The sequence below is a fragment of the Tremella mesenterica genome (assembly GCF_000271645.1).
Source record: "Tremella mesenterica DSM 1558 unplaced genomic scaffold TREMEscaffold_2, whole genome shotgun sequence".
Lineage (NCBI taxonomy): Eukaryota > Fungi > Basidiomycota > Tremellomycetes > Tremellales > Tremellaceae > Tremella > Tremella mesenterica.
The window spans coordinates 1029801-1048017 of NW_006711226.1; the positions used below are offsets into that span (position 1 = coordinate 1029801).

The 18217-nt window shown below is 45.3% G+C and overlaps 6 protein-coding genes across 6 annotated transcripts; 1 reads left to right on the top strand and 5 right to left on the bottom strand.

The window, feature by feature from the left end:
- Window positions 1–24: 24 nt before the first annotated feature.
- On the bottom strand, window positions 25–2337 carry TREMEDRAFT_42677 (uncharacterized protein; the record flags this gene model as incomplete). Its single annotated transcript, XM_007002477.1, has 3 exons — window positions 25–974; window positions 1226–1426; window positions 1763–2337. The coding sequence occupies 3 exons, from the start codon at window positions 2335–2337 to the stop codon at window positions 101–103; spliced, it is 1650 nt and encodes a 549-aa protein (XP_007002539.1). The 3' UTR covers window positions 25–100.
- A 301-nt stretch (window positions 2338–2638) lies between these two features.
- On the bottom strand, window positions 2639–4378 carry TREMEDRAFT_60183 (uncharacterized protein; the record flags this gene model as incomplete). The annotated part of the gene is made up of 5 exons (XM_007002680.1): window positions 2639–3205; window positions 3261–3354; window positions 3402–3517; window positions 3645–4318; window positions 4363–4378. 5 exons carry the CDS (start codon window positions 4376–4378, stop codon window positions 2639–2641), a joined length of 1467 nt encoding a protein of 488 aa, XP_007002742.1.
- A 174-nt stretch (window positions 4379–4552) lies between these two features.
- Window positions 4553–6715, top strand: TREMEDRAFT_27538 (uncharacterized protein; the record flags this gene model as incomplete). Its single annotated transcript, XM_007002302.1, has 5 exons — window positions 4553–4661; window positions 4778–4827; window positions 4887–4969; window positions 5206–5489; window positions 5559–6715. The coding sequence occupies 5 exons, from the start codon at window positions 4553–4555 to the stop codon at window positions 6713–6715; spliced, it is 1683 nt and encodes a 560-aa protein (XP_007002364.1).
- Window positions 6716–6956: 241 nt separating this feature from the next.
- Window positions 6957–10526, bottom strand: TREMEDRAFT_27203 (uncharacterized protein; the record flags this gene model as incomplete). Its single annotated transcript, XM_007002258.1, has 12 exons — window positions 6957–7070; window positions 7131–7313; window positions 7462–7586; window positions 7644–8313; window positions 8358–8437; window positions 8493–8604; window positions 8652–8914; window positions 9102–9192; window positions 9241–9378; window positions 9425–9910; window positions 9954–10077; window positions 10264–10526. Coding segments are annotated over 12 exons (2649 nt in total), but the record flags the coding sequence as incomplete, so codon positions are not given.
- Window positions 10527–11583: 1057 nt separating this feature from the next.
- On the bottom strand, window positions 11584–15968 carry TREMEDRAFT_71100 (uncharacterized protein). The gene is made up of 17 exons (XM_007003005.1): window positions 15690–15968; window positions 15500–15603; window positions 15397–15457; window positions 15273–15347; window positions 14880–15162; window positions 14815–14835; window positions 14678–14770; window positions 14441–14636; window positions 14131–14202; window positions 13857–14086; window positions 13214–13808; window positions 13052–13172; window positions 12942–13007; window positions 12690–12900; window positions 12461–12635; window positions 11997–12405; window positions 11584–11854 (listed from the first exon to the last, which is right to left on the bottom strand). The coding sequence occupies exons 1-17, from the start codon at window positions 15903–15905 to the stop codon at window positions 11708–11710; spliced, it is 3075 nt and encodes a 1024-aa protein (XP_007003067.1). The 5' UTR covers window positions 15906–15968; the 3' UTR covers window positions 11584–11707.
- Window positions 15969–16121: 153 nt separating this feature from the next.
- On the bottom strand, window positions 16122–17574 carry TREMEDRAFT_67646 (uncharacterized protein; the record flags this gene model as incomplete). The annotated part of the gene is made up of 7 exons (XM_007002924.1): window positions 16122–16259; window positions 16311–16631; window positions 16675–16745; window positions 16788–16982; window positions 17033–17099; window positions 17147–17284; window positions 17332–17574. 7 exons carry the CDS (start codon window positions 17572–17574, stop codon window positions 16122–16124), a joined length of 1173 nt encoding a protein of 390 aa, XP_007002986.1.
- Window positions 17575–18217: the final 643 nt, after the last annotated feature.

Sequence of the window (18217 nt, forward strand, 5' to 3'; positions counted from 1 at the left end):
TTTATGCCAAATTGAACCAGGAGACACTTTCCAAATCATGTGATATGCAATGCAATAATATGACTATCTACTCTCTCAAGAAAAATTAAACCTTCTAACCTTAACCTTGTTCTTTATCCTGTTCGAATAATATTCTCCCTCCTTCCAACCTTCTTTCCTCCCTTACACCATTTCTCCACCCTCTACTTTCCATCATCTTCACAGCCTCCCATTCCAACCTCACAAAAACCCACATCCATCTTCTGACCAATTCCAAAGCTTCCATCATGAACACCCCACTTTCAATCTCGCTAATGGTATGTAAATGACTTGATAATTTGAGAGACCAAGTGAATCGTAATACGAAATCTACCATTGCGAAAAGATGATAAACCAATGGATCAGGTAATAATAATGTTTGTCTTAAACCAAAAGCCAACAATTTCCTATTTCCTCCTCCCGTGTTAACCGTTGGATTTGAAGGATGAGCAGGAAGAGGAAGATGAGGATTGAAAGTAGGTCCTGGTGTTGGACAAGGAGAACGTTGATGTGATTGATCAGAACGAATAAATCGTTTAGCTCTTTCCCAAATTGTCACACTTTCTCTTCTTGCAGGACGAGGGATTGAAAGATGGTCTGAGGAAGATGAATCTTTTGGTGGAGGAATCCAAGTATCTATATCACATAAAGCTAATCCCCAATCCAGTGTGATATCCCAATAGAAAGAATACATCGAGTTGAGGACGACGGAGAGAAGCCAAAGTCGGAAAAGACGATGTTCACCAAACCAACGATCATGTTCGAGACTCAACTCTGCGACTGTTATCCCTTTGGCGGAAGCGATTTCAGAGACGACGTTTTTCTGAGCGGCGGAGAGGAGAATGACGGGGAAAGCGGAAAAGTATTTAAAGGCGTTGGCGAGAGAGCGAGGGGAGGTGTAGGAAGATTGGTGGTATTCGAATATACATTGCTTGAATCGTAGGACGTAGGGCAAACTGTTGTCAGTTATGATTTGTCGTTTATGCCAATCACTGTTGGTATTCGTGACTTTTTTCCTCATCGCTCCTCAGATCACAGATTATTTGGTGGGTGATAGTATAACCCGACGTGCTGAGGGAGTTGCCGTGTCAACGCAAAGGTGGAATATGTGATTTGAGGTCATGGAATCTAGGAGAGGTGGTCTGTGAGACACTTTGATACCTCGATGAGCACAGATGAGATGTTGAAATAAGAAATGACAACTCACCAAACCATACTCAACGTCACCCATCTTTCCCAACCTTCCTGGGCTACTCTTCCTTGGGTGATCCCCCCATTCCAGATCTGACACGCGGAAACCCACATGTCCCCAAGAACCTTTGCGAAGCTAGTAAGGATATCAGCTAGGATGACGTCTGAAAAGAATATCGGGGCTGTTGTGGAGGGTAGAAGTATACGATGAATGGCGCTGAAATTCTTAGCATTTGAAGTAAATTTCTCTCCCCCAGACCTCTCGCTTCCGTCCCTATAGTTTGACCAACGTTGATCATGGTACTCTTCCCTCTGCTGAAATGCCTGGTATATATAGTGTTCGTTGAGATTCAAGTGCATCGAGCAAATCACAAGAGACGAAGAAGAAGAAAGAGGAGAAAGAGATGAAAGAGGAGGAGGTGAGAGAGGAGGAGGTGAGAGAGGAGGAGGTGAAAGAGGAGGAGGTGAAAGAGGAGGAGGTGAAGAAAGAGGAGGAGGAGGAGTGGGTAGGATGGACGAGACCCTCATATATCTCAGCACACAAAATACTCACCGTCGAAACATGATCAACTCTCTCTTCCCAATCCCTTTAGTAGGTAAACCTATCCCTAATCCCACTCCTAAAGCGATAACACCCACCAAAGCCCTCCATTTTTCCATTTTCTCAGTATCCGCCTCTGTGATCGTTCTGAACAACAACCAACCTCCTCCTACCCAACCTACATAAATCAGGAACAATTTATATATCGGTCCATGTAATGGTCTTCCTCCTTCATTTCCTCCACCTAATCGAGGAGATATCCCATCGTTTGAACGTCTTGGTGTATCCGGTTCACGTGAAAGAGAAGGAGGAACTAGTGTTCTGAGAGGATCCAATTCGAGGTCATCGGTAGATAATGGAAGTGGTAATGTAGGAGGTGGATCAGGATCTTCTCTGATATCAAGTATCCAAGCGGGGTCGAGACCTAATAAATGGAGTAGATGTAGGTTGATAGCCCATAATAGAATGGCTAGACCTATCAAGAATAGAACGCGGAATGGGAGTGGGAAGGATGCTGAGAGAGGTGGTAGGGAGAGATGAGGATGGGGGTGTTCTAACATTGGAGAAGGGGGAGAGTCGATGTCCATCTTGACCAGGTTTCTTCGATATGAGATGTTGAGATGTCGAGTATCAAGTACAGAAGTAGTTCTGAATAGATGTGAGGGTGTGTGAATATATTCAGAAGGTTTATAACTGTCCCTCTATGCTCTAGCACGAGGGACGATGTATGAGAGTGAGTTGAAACAAGTGGTGGTGGTGAGTTGAGCGGTGCAAATGTAACGCAGCCAAAGTGACTTCGGAGTAATTCGTCAACATGTCCGAACATGCATTCCAGCAATCATACCTCAGCCACTCAAGGGTAATTCACTAGCATACGTTAATAAACAACTACGCCATTCTCTCATCATTACGAACCCTCTCTAACCCTCCCTTGATCACATCCGCATCGAAAAGGGCATCCCCCACTAACCCAGACAACTTCGCCAACGCCGTTTGTTGCGCCCCTAACACCTCTGCAAGTTGCGCCAAAGACTTCTCATCTTTGGTCCATTCCGCCCCGCCTCCAATCTGTCTCAACTTTCTTTGTCGACGCACTTCGTCCAACAGACCCCACAGCTCATTAACCTCTCCTATCATACGACGTTTACCTTTCTTTCCCCCCAAAGCTTCTGAGCGAAGACCCACAGATCGAGGTGTCCCAGGGGTTCCTGGAACGGAAGAGAGAGTGGATCGCCCGTCCAGTTCAGCTTGGACGTTTTCGAGGGTAGAGCGGATGATAGTTTCTTCAGGTCTGAAAGGTGTCGAATGTAGAGCAGGGATGAACTGGGGAGATTGAGCGGCGAGATGGATCAGACGGGACTGAAGAGATTTGAGAGAAGTCTGAAGGGTTTGAAGACGGATCGAAGATGATAGAGATGCTTGTCGAGTTAAATTCGCAAGGGCGGCTGATATTTCCTAAAAGTCAGCATCGGTATTAATTTGACTTTACAGAAGGCAGCAGATGACACACTTTGAGCTTTTGTTGATGCACACTGGCGACTTGTTCTTGCATTTGTACCCTTTTCTTCACGTCGGCCCATCCGGTTGCTAAGACGGGGACCATGCTAGAAATGTGAGCTCGAACGTCATGATTCTTCTACACGGAGCTCACTTTTGCGGGTCTGGGTTATCTCTCATCGCCCTAGCCCATTTCTGGTCATCTGTAGCGCCAGCTGGTCGACCATATTGAGGTGCTGTTCCTGGATCGACGACATTGTAGAAAAAGTACTATCTGTCAGTCCTTTTTTCTTCGACCCTGCGTCTCTGCAAACATCAGAGTAGAGCCGAACATCTTTGATTCAAAAACTCAATCACGAGCACTTGTACAAGATGTAAGATCAGAAAACGGACTCACCTGAAAACGACAATCTGGAGAAGTCACATCCCAAGCTCTTTGAACGGCCAACATTCTCTCTTCTATCCCCAATTCCTGACGTGGTCCTATTATGCTCTGACCCAGCGCGTTACCCGCAGTACCAAAACCGTTTTGCGGCTGCGGCTGCTGCTGCTGAGGTTGTTGTTGTTGCTGTTGAGACTGAAATGGTTGTGAAGAACCAAACCCGCCATGTTGTTGAGATGGTTGATTGATGGATCCAAACCCTCCTTGTTGAGCTTGATTCTGACTCCCGAACGTATTCCCTTGATTCTGACTCGCACCGAGATTTCCAAGAGGTTTAAAACCAAACGTATTATTCTGTTGACCTTGTTGTGCCGTGTTAGATCCGAATATCCCTTGTTGAGGTTGAGCATTCTGATTATTTGTACCGAAATTGAACCCTCCGGTAGATTGGTTCTGTGTGGATCCGAAACCTGTATTGGACTGTTGGTTCTGAGTCTGATTTTGATTTTGAGAGGTTCCAAAGCTGAAAGAAGATGCTGGAGCTGGATTATCGATTTTGACTCCGAATGGAGATGCGGAGGATTGTGGGTTGGGTGTGGTGAATGAGAAAGGTTTGATGGTGTTTGGTGCTGATGTTGAACCTGATCCAAACGCTTGGGGTTGGTTCTGGTTTTGGTTTTGGGTGTTTCCTATATGTTCAGTTGTCATCTGAGTTTGAGAAGGGTGGACTGACCGAAAGAGAAGGACATGTTGGGTTATGAGGTTATTGGATAGGAGATGGTACATCCCACAGGTCTAAGTGGTCCAAGTCAAGAATAGTGAGCCTGACATCTGTCGCAGCAGCGAAAAAGTCTGAGGAAAGTGCGTCGAACTCCGACAATTTTGCCTTTTGACTTTTGACTTTTGGGGTAACATCTCGCGATATGGTGAGACCGAAGAGACGTAGCGATGATAACCAGGTTGGTTCATCTAAGAAGCATGGGAATAGAAGGGCTGAACCGACTTATGATACATATGACGAAGCTCTTGACGGTGGGTTTTGGTGCCCTTCCTGCCCCCCCCCCCCCTGGCCCTCTCTCTCCGGTCCCCTTGAATTACTCAAATACTCAGGTTGTGTCTCATTTAATGTATACAAGGCTGATAGATAGGAGGAGTAGAATTGGAAGAGAAAGGAGAAAGATATAAAGATGGCGATAGAGTGAGTTATAGCTGTAGTTGCTTGCTGTATGGTAGTCGATGGTAGCTGACTCAAATCAGGCTCAAAGATTCTACGAAAAAGCTCTCGAATTGTATAGGAAGGCATATGATTTCAAACCGACTTTCGACGCTGCATACAACCAGTGAGTGTCATTGTTCATCTCCACTCCCATTCTTCTCTGAACACTGACTTACTAACTCGTCGCTGTGCCAAAAGCCCAAACTGTTGTTTTACTTCAGTGGCAGGCGGGGATCTTCAAAGTGACAGTTACAATGGTAGGTGTCAATGGAGCCAAATCATGATGAGGTGGGGAAAGAATTGACGCTGTGATGTCATGAGAGTGGTGGGACCGTTATCATTATTGACACTCATGTTCAGAGCTCGAGTCTTATACACACTCTCAACCTCTTTCCTACTCCCTCCACAAAATGTCGAGCTTCTCTCATCGGCCGTGGACATCTACCGACATTCTATGACCCTCACCACTGACCCATTATTGCTCTTAGATGCAGGGTACAATCTCGCCGAGACCCTGTCCGACCTGGCATCGATCATCGAGGATCTTTATCCGGATCGGACTGCTCAAGTTAGGGCTATACGAGAAGAAGCTTGTGTGATACTTGGCAATGTGTTCGATGGACAAGAACGATATCTCTCGTCTCGTCTTGATGGCAAATCACCTTCAGCTCCATATGATAATACTATGATTTCGGATGACTCTTCGACCCAAGATCTCTCTACCACCGCAACACACATAGAAGACCAGTCGGAGAATGTTCCCGTGGAAGTTAATGAACCATTGCCAGATGGGGATATTCCAATGGATATAGAACAAGTGGAAGACTCAGACAAGACAAATGAAACCCCATACGAAACTCACCTACCTACTCCTTCTTCCCTTATCGATACTCTATCCAACCTCATCTCACTTCATCTTACATTATGGGAAACCTCGTCTCACCCTCATCCACCAACAGAACAAGAACAACTTGTCCTTCGTCAATTCCTTCACCGCGTTACACCCTACATACCTCCCTCCAAACAATCTCAAGTGGACTTACTTGAAATTCGTATAATTCTCACTGAAGATTCTTTGATCTGGGAATCTTTCAAATCACAAGCAACGATAGGAGGGGGGTTTGAACAATCTCTTCAAGGTGCTTTAATGGCTTTAACATCATTATTATCTTCTTTGAATATAACACCTCCTGAAGAAACATCATTACGAGCTGAAATCCTTCTACTTTTATCTGATACACATGTTACATTATCAAATCGATTGATTCATCTTAACAAACAACTACCACCTGGTCCAAGTCCATTAGGTCAACAAGCATGGTCACAATTATCAGAATCAATAACAAGATTAACACAAGCTTTGAACCTACCTAAAACATCAGAAACACCGAGAGGGTATAAGGGGAATATATTATTAGAATTGAGTAAAACAAGTTTAGAACGTGTTAAATTGAAAAATGTAAATGAAACGGCCAAACGGAATGTGAATCAGTTGATAGAGAACGCAAGGACTTATGGTATCAATGCCATTTCAAGTTTGAATTGGAAAGGGGTTTTAGAAGATGGGATTTTGACTTTGGCTTATCCTACAGGATGGGATGATGAGGTTTTAGCTAGGGAAATTGTCATACATCAGATTAGGGTGTTGTTATATGCGAGTCAATCTGATTTGTTGGAATTGGATAATAGGGGAAAGTATTCGAGTGAATTGGAAGGGGTTTTGAAGAGGTTGAATAAGTTGGAAGAAGGGAGGAAGATTGGACAAAGGGATTTAGAGAGGTTTTGGGATGATTTGGAAGATGATATGACGGAAGAAGAAAAAGGTTGGTGGGCCAGTGTAGTGTGGGGTTTTACGGACGTAGCTTTGTAGATGGGTTTGTGTATAACCCCTGCAGTCATAGATTGCATTGGGATCTCCTATCAGTAGCCGTGGACGATCATGTCGGCTCATCGTGTTGCATATATGAGAGTACACCATCAACAACAGTCCTCCGAGACCTACGAAATAAAACAGAGCTCTAATCGACACTGTCAACATGACGTCAAATTCGAAGAAATATAGCATGTCAGATATATTGAAGATTACAAATCATACGGAATTGGTGGACCCATCAAATAGCCATCCAAATCGATTTATCCTTGACCAACTTTATATTTCCAGAAGAAGTATACAACAACATTAAATTATGTGCGGATTCCATTGCGAAAGAATCTTTTCTGATTCCCTATTATCATCAACATCCACACTGGTATACTAGAGATGAGTAAAAGAATAATCAACTCACCTCTGGATCATCAGATTGTTCCATTCGTTTTTTGATAGAATCTAATACACGTTCATAATGAACTATAGCAAGATGTGGGATACCGATACCATGAAAAGCTCTACCGAAATTATATTCGACTTCTTCTTGTGAAATTGGATCTTTAAGACTTAATTCACGATATTTAGTGAGGAATGCTAATCCCTGATCATCAATCCTTTTTTCACCTTCTTCAAACTTCCTTCAAGTTAAGCGTTTGAGTGGGAAGGGAAAGAACGGAAAGAATGACAGATGATGTCAGACAATTGTGATGAGGATATTTTCAAGTGAGGATAACTGGGGATAGACTCACTTGAGCCATTTGAAAATTCCTATTATCCGATTGACGATTCATTGATCTACCAAAGAAAGCTTGAGCGATAAGTAAACAAATAAAAGGATTATATTGATCAACTTGGTATGCTCTCATAAAATAATCTACCCCATCAAATCATTTTATCCATTTCGAATCGTGTGAGGAGAAAAAAGACTTACAAAGAGCACTTTGATAACTTTTTGCAGAAAGCATATGTTGACCATATAAAACATTTAGACCAGGAGAAGGTTTTGTAGGTCTTGGAACTTCTTCTTGAGGTTGTTCATTCCCTAATAAACCTTCACCATCAAATTCCAAATCCATTTCTTCTTGATCTTTTTCAACTTCAACAAGTTCTTCCTCCATCTCTATATCTTCATTTCTTTCCCCTCCCCCTTCTTCTTCCTCTACTTCTACTTCTTCAACATTATCAACATCTTGCCATTGTAATCTTGAATAACCATTTTTAACACTTTGAGCCCATCTACCCCAAATTGGATTATAATGTAACCTTAATCCATGAGCGGCATCATCCCAAATCCTTAATTCTCTATGTACGAATCGTTGTAATATTGATCCTTGCCAAACCACAGCAGCACGAAGTCCTTTCCCACCAAGACATGCTAACATGAGTTGTAAAGGTTCGATACGGAATTGATGTAATTGAGCGAGACGTTTACAATTATCATATATTTTATCGTAAGCTTTGGCACGCATGGCAGCGGCTACTGTTGTTAATCGAAGGGCGATCTCGCAACGTCGATTGTTGAATACGCCAGACCAAACGACATGTTCAAGAATGTCCAAAGCGAATTCTTCTTCACTTTTGACCATTAGAACGCAACAGTACTGCAGATTAGCCAAGCTATAATCGACGTATGATGTGGACTCACTTTGATGACCAAAGCCAGCCATTCTTCATATCCTAGACCATACAGGTCAGTGGAACGAAGTATGACATATGCGGAACTGTCTTGTTGTTCATCGTCATCATCAACTATCTCGGTCAGCACCAACAAACTCAGCACATGTTATGAACTCACGACCCATCTCCCTCTCCAGACGCTCTTGCAGCTCTTGCGCTTGAGTAGTAAGATCATTCTTCCGTTGCTTGGGATATTTGCGTACCCTCACAACCCCCTAGATTGATCAGCTGTCGTGTGGACAAGAGCATACAGCAGACATACTCTGTTCTTACCAAAATTATTCCGTGCCACTCGAAAGTTCTCAACCATCGTCTCCGCCGCATAGACGAATTTATCCAAAGCCCCGACTTCACCGTTGGCAATCCCTTCCTCTGCCGCTTGTACGTCTTTCCACAGCGATTGCATCAACGAATGCATCTCTTCCTCCAGCATACGTCTCGTGAACATACCCTCGGCACTGCGATCACCTTTGGATGGACCACGACCTGTCCTAACTTCTCCCCGGGTGATACGACCCCGCAGCACTGATCATGAGCTCAATGGCCCACGCACTTCAAGGAGCTCACCTTTGGTGACAATCTCCAATGCTTCTGCTTTCTTACCTGTGTCCTCGAGAACATTCGCGAGGAGAAGCTTTGCTTCTATGTGATTGTCATCGACGCTAATCACTATTCGTCAGTCAGAATCGATACCTAGAAAAAAAGATCTCACCCCATCGAAGTGCTTCTTCAGCCGCAGCATGGTCTTGAAGACGGTAATAACACTGGCCGAGGGCGTATATGAGGGCGGGACTATCAGGAATCTATCACCCCATGAGTATCGACGTATCCGAGCGTTTGGAAATACCCACATTGTCATTACTTTGAAGCTCGGCCAATACCTCCAATGCCTTCTCCCACATTTCTCGTTTGAGAAGAGCTTCACCCAATTCCATGAACAAAGTTTGATTCAATTCGACGTCCCATTCGAGGATATGATCAACATGTAACTATCATGTAAGCTTTTTGATCTCATTTCAAAATATATTTACCCACCATAGCTTCGTCATCATCACCCAATCTCAACCGAAGCAGAGCCAGTCGCTGTCGGAGGTTTACATCCAACGGATGCGTCCCCAGATCTTCTGCCTGTTCACCGGATTCTGTCAGACGTTGAACACCAGGCGGGTCATATTCTCTATCATCATCCAATGCGTCGAATTGACGTTCATCTTTTCTGTTCTGAAGCCAACGTTGTCCACGTCGAATGACCAGTAAAGCTTCCTCGAGTTGATCACCTAACATAAGAAGATCACCAACGGCGATGACATGTTCTAATCGCATCGTATTGGCCAAGTCGGAGTACACTTCTTCTGGACCATTGAAATGATCATAGTGCCATTCAAAAGCTCGTCGGAAAGCCTGGGCCCCGATATCGTGATGAGTGGTCTCAGTGAAGAGTGGAAAGAATTCCATGAGTAGATCGAAATTGTACGTTGTGGGTGAATGTGTTTTTAGGATCTTCTTGAACGCTTCGACAGCCTAGGTAATTAGCTTGATGATGAATGTTGCACAAATGACCAACTTTGCTTATCTTGTTCTGCTCACGATACAATGCTGAGATCTCCCATAAACTTCCTACATCGTCCGGGTCGACTTGCAATGCTTTTCTGAGACAATATAGACATTGAGGGATTTGATCGCGTTCCCTAAATGATCAGCAGGAAATCCGAGTGATTTCTTCGCCTACTTGACGATCCAACACGAATGAACATCACATTGTTATCTCAAAATCACAATCAGGAGGAAGAAGGGGATGGTGGAAGAGGGGAATAAGAGAGGGACAGCATATTATCGTACTGGAGGAGAGAGGAGATTATCCCAGGGCGACTCACTTAAACTGCGCAGCAAGCTCCCTCCACGTTTCCGCTTCATTCTCTACATGAGCAGCAAAGAACCTCATTTGTCTAGCCGCTTCTTCATCCCCAAGTTCATCATAACAACTAGCGAGGGATGTCCAAGCGCTGAAAACGTGAGGATCATGTCTTATGACCTCGAGGAAAAGTCGAATGGCATCGTCATGTCTCCCGTCGATATAGGCGATATTACCCTGTCCGAGAACTTGTTGAACTTGACGAGATGGACGGTGTTTACGTTTTGTCTACGAATCAGCATGAGTATTTACAGCTGTTCGAATTTTGTTTTCTACGAATGACCCCTAAATCTTAATGACCTTCACTGTATTGCTGTGATATTAATGGTTGATACTAGTATGCCGATGACGAGGACAAGTGTGGCTATCCAAAGACGGATGTATCTCTTATTATCATGGATGAGAATTGAAGTGTCGTAAAAATGGCGGATGTATGAGCCACAGTTGGTAGACTAGAGTAAGTTGAACATGAGGAAAACTCACGTTTTTCGTTAATCTTTTTATAGGCCCTGAGAGATCTTTGTTCAGACCGTCCAAATCAGATACCTCACTCTCTTTGGGAGGATGGGGTAAAGTCACTCCTCCAGCCATCTGACTGACTTTGTCAGCTTTCACCTCACGGATCTTCAACCACTACTACCGAGAACCCCCCCTTCTTTAATTCATATGAGAGAAGTTCTTTCTGCCTCTTATAGATAGCGTGGGAGTGGTATTCCATTGTCTGACGTAGATATCATAGCCCTCATCTTGGCTTATTGAGTAAGAGGGATTGGCAACTGTCTTTCTACATAATCGAAGCGGGCGGACAAGTAAATCGTGTAATCAGAAGTATGAACTAGACTCACTCGAAAACCTCATCATCTTCACCTGTATCCACTTCAAGTCTCTTGCTTCGTCTAGAAGGACCAGCCACCACCACTTCTTCTTCTTCATCTTGCATATACGCATCCGAATCATTATCTTCCAAACTGCTCGACTCATCTCCAGTCTCGCTATGGTCGGAATTTGAGTCACCAGAGTTCATCGAGTCGACCGATTCTGATTCCTGTGGATCTTCTTCCATGAAGATATCTTCTTCTAGGTTGGTCATGATTCCACAGTGGGTTTGTATGAGTTTTGATGATTGGAAAGTAAGAGATGAAGAAAGAACGATGCTTGGGTACAAGTGGGGTTGAGTGGGGAACTAAGTTGCGAGTCGGAATTTTGATCCCGGATGGCGACTGCTTTTCTTCCCCAAATCTTCCAAATGACTAAGTATATAGGCTTGAGCTTACAAGTCTGACTGAAAAGTAGAAAAGATGCAAAGTATATCTATATACACAAAATGTACAGATCATCCACAATCCGGTCGTAAACATCACAGATAATCATGCAGATAGGGTAGAAGAAGAGAGGAGGGAGCAAGGTTAAAGATCCACCAAAGAACTCGGACCCGCTTTTTCAACCGATTTCGAACCCATAGGTTCGGCTTTTAACAAATCGGCAGCAACCTTCTTCTGTTCCCCTTTGAGACCTTCGTCGTCGTCCCCATGAGCTTTGAGGAAAGCTTCAACCTGGCTATCAGCACAGGCCCTTATCATGCATGTATGTCATTTCCGTTTCCCTCAAGTCATCTTAGGATGAAGAGAGCGAATACACATGTCGGAGAGGGTATCGGTTGAGAATAGGTGTGGAGAGAAGTTTTCATAAACTCACCTCATCCATTACACCAGTATCATCCTCACCACCTTCATCCTCTCCGTCCGAATCACCAATGGCATCGATAGCAAAGTTGGGTCTCTGCATCACTGCTTCCTGAGCCGCCTTGACCATTTCACTCTCTTCTCTGTATCTCGCCTCTACGTCCGCCAAACTGCTTCTCTCCGCAATCGTGTTCACACTGGACGAGCCCGATTTGGCGCTTTGCATCGATGCTTGCGAGGCTGCAGATTGAGATCGACCACGTTGCTGTTGTTGTTGAGGTGTGAGAAGAGATTCACGAGTACCCAGATCAGACGTGGATGGTTGAGCGGGTGACTTTGATAAAGCAGGTTTACGCCATTCTGCGTGTTTACCAAGAGCGGCGCCAAACCCATCTGCAAGTCTATTGAGGCGGTTTTTGTTCCTGTCACGAGTAAGCTCAGATATCACAAGAATAAGTGAAGAAGTGCTAGACTCACTCGTTGGTCACCACCAAATTCATCAAACCTCCTAAAAGACCTTCGGGCTTCTGATGCGCTTGATGATAATCTTCCTCGCCCGTACTGTCCAGTTGGAACGAAGCTGCCAAATCTTTGTCGAAGAAGGTTTCTAGTATCTCATCGGCAAGTACGACCATCCTGAACGTCGCGAGGTCTACATATGTCAGCTGATTGAGCGGGTCACGGCAGAAGCTGGTACGATACTCACTCAGGTAGGGCAGATTATGCGGTCCAGCAGTCGAGTTGGACCTTTCCCTAGCATGACTAGCCGTGACCGCTTCCCCATTGATAGGTTTGACGTCATCGGGACTAGGTAAACTCTCTTGAGGAGCAGTAGCATCACCGAATTCGTATGCGTTGAGAATGAATTTCGATACGGCTGCCAAGTAGACATCACCGGGTTCGTTACGGAAGATGAACTGAAGGTCAGCTACTGCTCAAAGTAAGGCGATGAGCTTACGAGAAGAGATTCGGAGAGCTGGATGACTTCATCCTTGGTCAAGTATCCGTCTTTGTTTTTGTCATGCTATCAGTCAGCTGAGTCAGGACCAGGTATACTTTGCGACTGACAAGGTTGAAGAACCACTCTATCGATTCCATCAGACCGGATGTCATGACTGTATCTAGACCGATGACGACGTCTTGTAATGATAAGGTGCCCAATTGCTGGGTGTCCCAACTGAAGAATAGTCTGACAGTCAGCTGTGTTCGAGACCACCGATAGATACACACCTATCTATGAGATCATGATCTGCTATCTTGCGCTCTGTCCGCTGAATGAAAGCGTTGGTAGTGACCACTTCTTCCCTCGCCCAAGTCGCAATCTGACTCAAGAATACCTTGAAAGTTCTCAGATCTATACGAGTCTCCACCCGTCCTTGCGCGTCGACCTGTATTCGTGGCTGATTGAATTGATCCCCAGGCGAGAGCAATGGCGTCGAAGAGCCACTTGAGTTTATGTAAGCCTCAGGTGAACAGACAGCAGCAAAGTAATGATCGTATACGATACCTATTTGATCTTTGTTGAATCGGCCCACGGCTTTGAGGTTGCGGACAGCTGCACGTTTGGAAAACTTCTCAATCTCGTCCGAGATAATAGCTCGTAACCGGCGACGCTCAGACTGGATAGTTTCGTCCGTGATGACATTGAACTCGCGGAAAGCGACAACTAAAAGCTCTTGAAAATTGGTGATGGCTCGTACGCGCGGGTCGGGATGATTAGGGTGGGCGGAGTCGCCAATGGTGGAGAAGTAGCTGCGCATGAGGTTGATGAACATTCCATCATCGGTCACCTCTAGTAATGCCTCGCCGTTGATTTTCAGAACAGCTGAGATGTCAGCTCATAGCAGAACCCGGCCGGCAAATGAAGCTTCACCTAATCCGATCTGGAAAAGCACTTTGACGCCCATCGCCAGAACACAGTCGACGACTCGGAAGGCGAAAATAAGGGGCATCGAGTTGATGTATAGACTGAGGAACCATGGTAAAGACGCCACAGATAGTTGGACGTCGACCGAAGTGAAATGATCTTTGATCATCGGCAGACACCTCCCAACGACAGCTTCGAAGACTCGTTGGTCGAGTAATGTGCCTTCCATCGATGGACTGACGGTAAGCGGGGGAGATCGATGTGACGGGTAGTCACTTGCCTGTAGTATCCGGGCAATATACGGTCGCAAAGAACCTCCAAAAGCCAGAATGCCTGTTCCTCGGACATATATCTGAAGTTGATCAGCGACTGGACCTTTGACACGAAGGAGAACTCACATGAGCAAGCTGGGATCACGACGGAAGAAACAGTGTCAGCAATGCAATATCTCTGTAAAATGTCTTCCTCACCCAGCAACAACCTGCTCATTAGCATCAGTCCGAATAGTCTGACTTCCAACTCACGATGTTCAAAGCTTGGCAGTATCTATGTCAGTCAGCTATGCACCCGCCCAACGTGTCATCACTTACCCAAGCTCCGGATTTCGAAAACTGTAAGCTACTAAGACCCTCCTCAATCTCGCCAGTCCCTCTTCAGCTTGATATGCCTTGTACTCTGGTAATGACCTATTCAGGTCTTTCTCTATCTCGTCGGTGGATTGCGAGGACTTTCCGGCATTAGTAGACAGAAGCAATTGATATGTTTGAGGATTAGAAAAACGCAGATCTGTAGATCAGTATGTTGCTACGCTTGCTGATTACACGTACATATCGAACCGGATAGTACTTCCCAAAGCTCTCCACGAAGACGAGACGGCAAGCCGACCTGCAATAAACGCTGAAAGGGCGGATACCGCAGTACTAAACCATTAGCGATTCCACCAGACCTCAAGAAAATGTATTACATGTGAAATTTCTTCCGTGGACTGTTCATCAGCACAATATCGTACTTGAAGATTCGATGACGTACTGACAAAGTATTCTCTCCATAGCTTCATCTTACTTCTTTCTCTCATCTTACGTGCATCTCCTGGGAATCCGAAAACTTCGCCCAAGCCACGATCATAATTACCTTTATCGGCTCCTCCAGGTCCTCGCAAGTCTCCTTCTCCTTCAGTGACTTTCTCTCCTAATTCAGTACCTAGCAAAAGGTGGTCGGGAGCTTGAGGGTTAACTCCTGCGGCAGGAGAGGAAAGGAGGAACTCGGAGTAGAGTGAAGGAAGGAAAGGTTTGAGTTGTTTCATTGCTGCCAGCTAGTCCATCAGCCGCATGAGCTTTCGACCAATCATTAGCCCTTAACATAGAGGAAAGCAGGAATAGGCTCGGGGACGTCAAGGAGCTCAGAAAAGGGGGAGATGCTCACTTGCGACTTTAGCGCGTCACGAAGTAGGATTGAGAAATGTTCCGCCGTAGGTAAGAGGGAAGTGAGCTGGAGGATCTATCTGAATCAGCTCTTGTACTACACTCTTCTGATGCGGAGAGCTGACTATACGCATCCCATGCCATGTTGCTAAAGATAAAGCGAAGACTCCTGCTCTCGAGTTCAATCTGTACTGATCAGCTACATCTCCTTGTGGTGAAATGACACACCTTTCCACACGTCTTATGATATACAATGGGAGCGTACATCTACATGATCTTCTGTCCAAAGAGATGAAACATAAAAATGGTGGTAACAAACTCAATCTTCCAGCCTGTCCATCAGTTGGCCATCTATCATCTGATATCTTTATCACTCATCTGATAGGTGACTACAGAATCGGGTGACAGCGAGACTCACATAAACTTCCTCTTTACCTTCCACACTGAGAACGGCATTGATATCCATACCTTGTAACCCGGTACCTTCTCTACTGAGATAAGTGTGGAGTTTGACCACGGAGGGAGGGTCGCCAGGTCGAGGAAGGGCCTCTTGAGGAGGTACATTGAAGAAGTCGCGAGCTGATTCATCTTTGGACTTCTCGCGGTATGAACGCAAGTGCATAGGGAGGGACATGATGGGAGAGGTAATAGTCAAGGAGATTACAGAGCATACAAGGTGAAAAGATGGTGTGCTGCGAGACAAAGATGGGAGAGATGGCAATCGCAGAGTGAGTCAAGTGACGCGCTATATGGAACAGAGGGGATGAGGTTTGATCCCGCCAAAGTGGCAGTGGCAGCTTCAAAGACGTAACGAGGGAGGAAGAAGCATATAAGGACCACTTTTAATAGACTATCCAAGATGTACAACACCCTTATTAACAAAATCATGTGTTTCAGATACAGGATTTACCAGATGATCGATCCCCACCGCAGCAGCCAACTCTCGTACCATCTCATCTACCACTTGAGGTTTATTCCACTTCAGGTCCTGGGTGTCAATAATGACCCCGCATCTCACAAATAGATAAATGAAGCTCACACCAAATTTGGCAATTCTAGTCCCACGTAATTTACCTCCTCGAATGTCCACAAGAAGATTGTCGATCTGAGTCTTGGTGAACGATGAGGGATCTGAGAAGCCTGGAGGCGGAGGATCAGGCCAGTCGTCCGATTGATCATAAACATCCACTGCCTCATCTCCAACTTCCTCTTTCTCCCCATGGGCTTTGTTTGGAATGATGACTCCCGAGATTGAAGAGTCCTTCTTCTGAGATAGTTCCCCGAATGGTCGATATCCGGTTGGGTGAGATACGAGGAAGTTGTCCAATTCGTCAGTCAACAAATGAAACTCATTTGTCCCCTGACATCAGCCCTCGAGTTCCACATCGGGTAAGTCGACTCACAGGATCGAGTAGATAGGACGGAGTGTATTCAGATTTGTATCTCATTTTCTGACAGTTGGCAATCCAATAACCTTCTTGGTTAGCACTTTCAGAGGGAATGGAGATCAACACACCCATATACACCCATTCCATGCCCTCTGCTCCGGCTTGAGACATCTCCAGTGCCAAGGCAGCTTCTCGAAGTGCTGATAATTTTCCTAGAGACGCCCATGCCCAATCTGGATCCCAGATGAAATAGACCGATGAGACACAAGCAGGAAGGATGTCGATAACAGATATACCGATCAATTGACCGTCGACTCTATGTACTGATTTATCAGCGAACCAGAAGTCCTCACGAGTACTTTGGTAGACTCACAGAGATGATATGACCCGTAATTTCTCGGCAAGCCATCTTTTGGATTTTTATAAGTGATGGGACTCTCCTATCCCTGAGTCTCGGCCGCGACAATGTCAAGGACCGCTTACTTACGAGCAGAGGGCTGGAACAGAGAAAACCGTTGAATCCTCTCATGGTGACTTCTTCCTCTTTATCATTGTGTACCATCATCTGATACTTTTTGTACAGAGCGAATGTCTCTGCAGTGGCATCAGCAGGAGTCAGCTCCGTCTGGCAGTCAGTCACAACGATCATGCTGTACAAATAAAATACCCCACCTCGTACCGATGTTTCACATCATTCCACTCTGACAAATTTTCGTACTTCCTCATGATGTCTGACCAATGACCTTCTTGAGCTTTGCTCTTCCCTTTCACATCTTTCGTCTCAAGCTTTCCGGAGGGTTCGTCACTGGAGATAAAGCGATTCCAGCGGTTGATTACTTGACGTTGTTTCTTGTTCGCCTTGAAGTCGTGGACAGACAGACGAATGGTGTATTGAGGACAGCATGTCCTCGCCATATCTGGGCTATAGAGTCAGCGATCGATCATCCTCTCCTTTCCCTATGATGTCAAAAGGATATGGAGGGTCAAGCTTCGAAAGGCAGCTCACTGATAGACATGATCCCCTGATCGTCGCCATCCTCGATCTATCAGACCTTGATAAAACTAAACTCAGCTATCGCCCTAATCCTAACGCAAGACGTACGTTCACCGACATTTGAGGTACCTGCACTGTTGCTGTCAGCCTCTCATCAGTATGGAAGGAAGGAGGACTGACTGCCATATTTCTTCGATGTGGGAAGAGACGATCTGCTTCCAGAAGGGGAACAGTATCCGCATGTCCCACTCGAGTAGCCGTATGGAGTGAGAAAGGTCAGGCCTGACATCTGCGATCTGTTTCTTCAAGAATTACTGCTGATTTCTGGGTTTGGAAGTGGTCTCTAGAAGTGTCGTGATGGCGAGATCCATTACAATGGCAGATGACGGGTCTGGGATAAAGGAGGGAATACACCACGTGGCAAGCGACGAAACGAGAAAGGAGAGAAGAGGAGGAGGGAATGAGATGAAGAGAGTGCAAGGGAGACAGGAGAGCAAGGGAGAGAGGAGAGAGAGGATAGAGAGAGGTGCACAGGTTGGCTCTCTAACATTTGCTACTTATCTC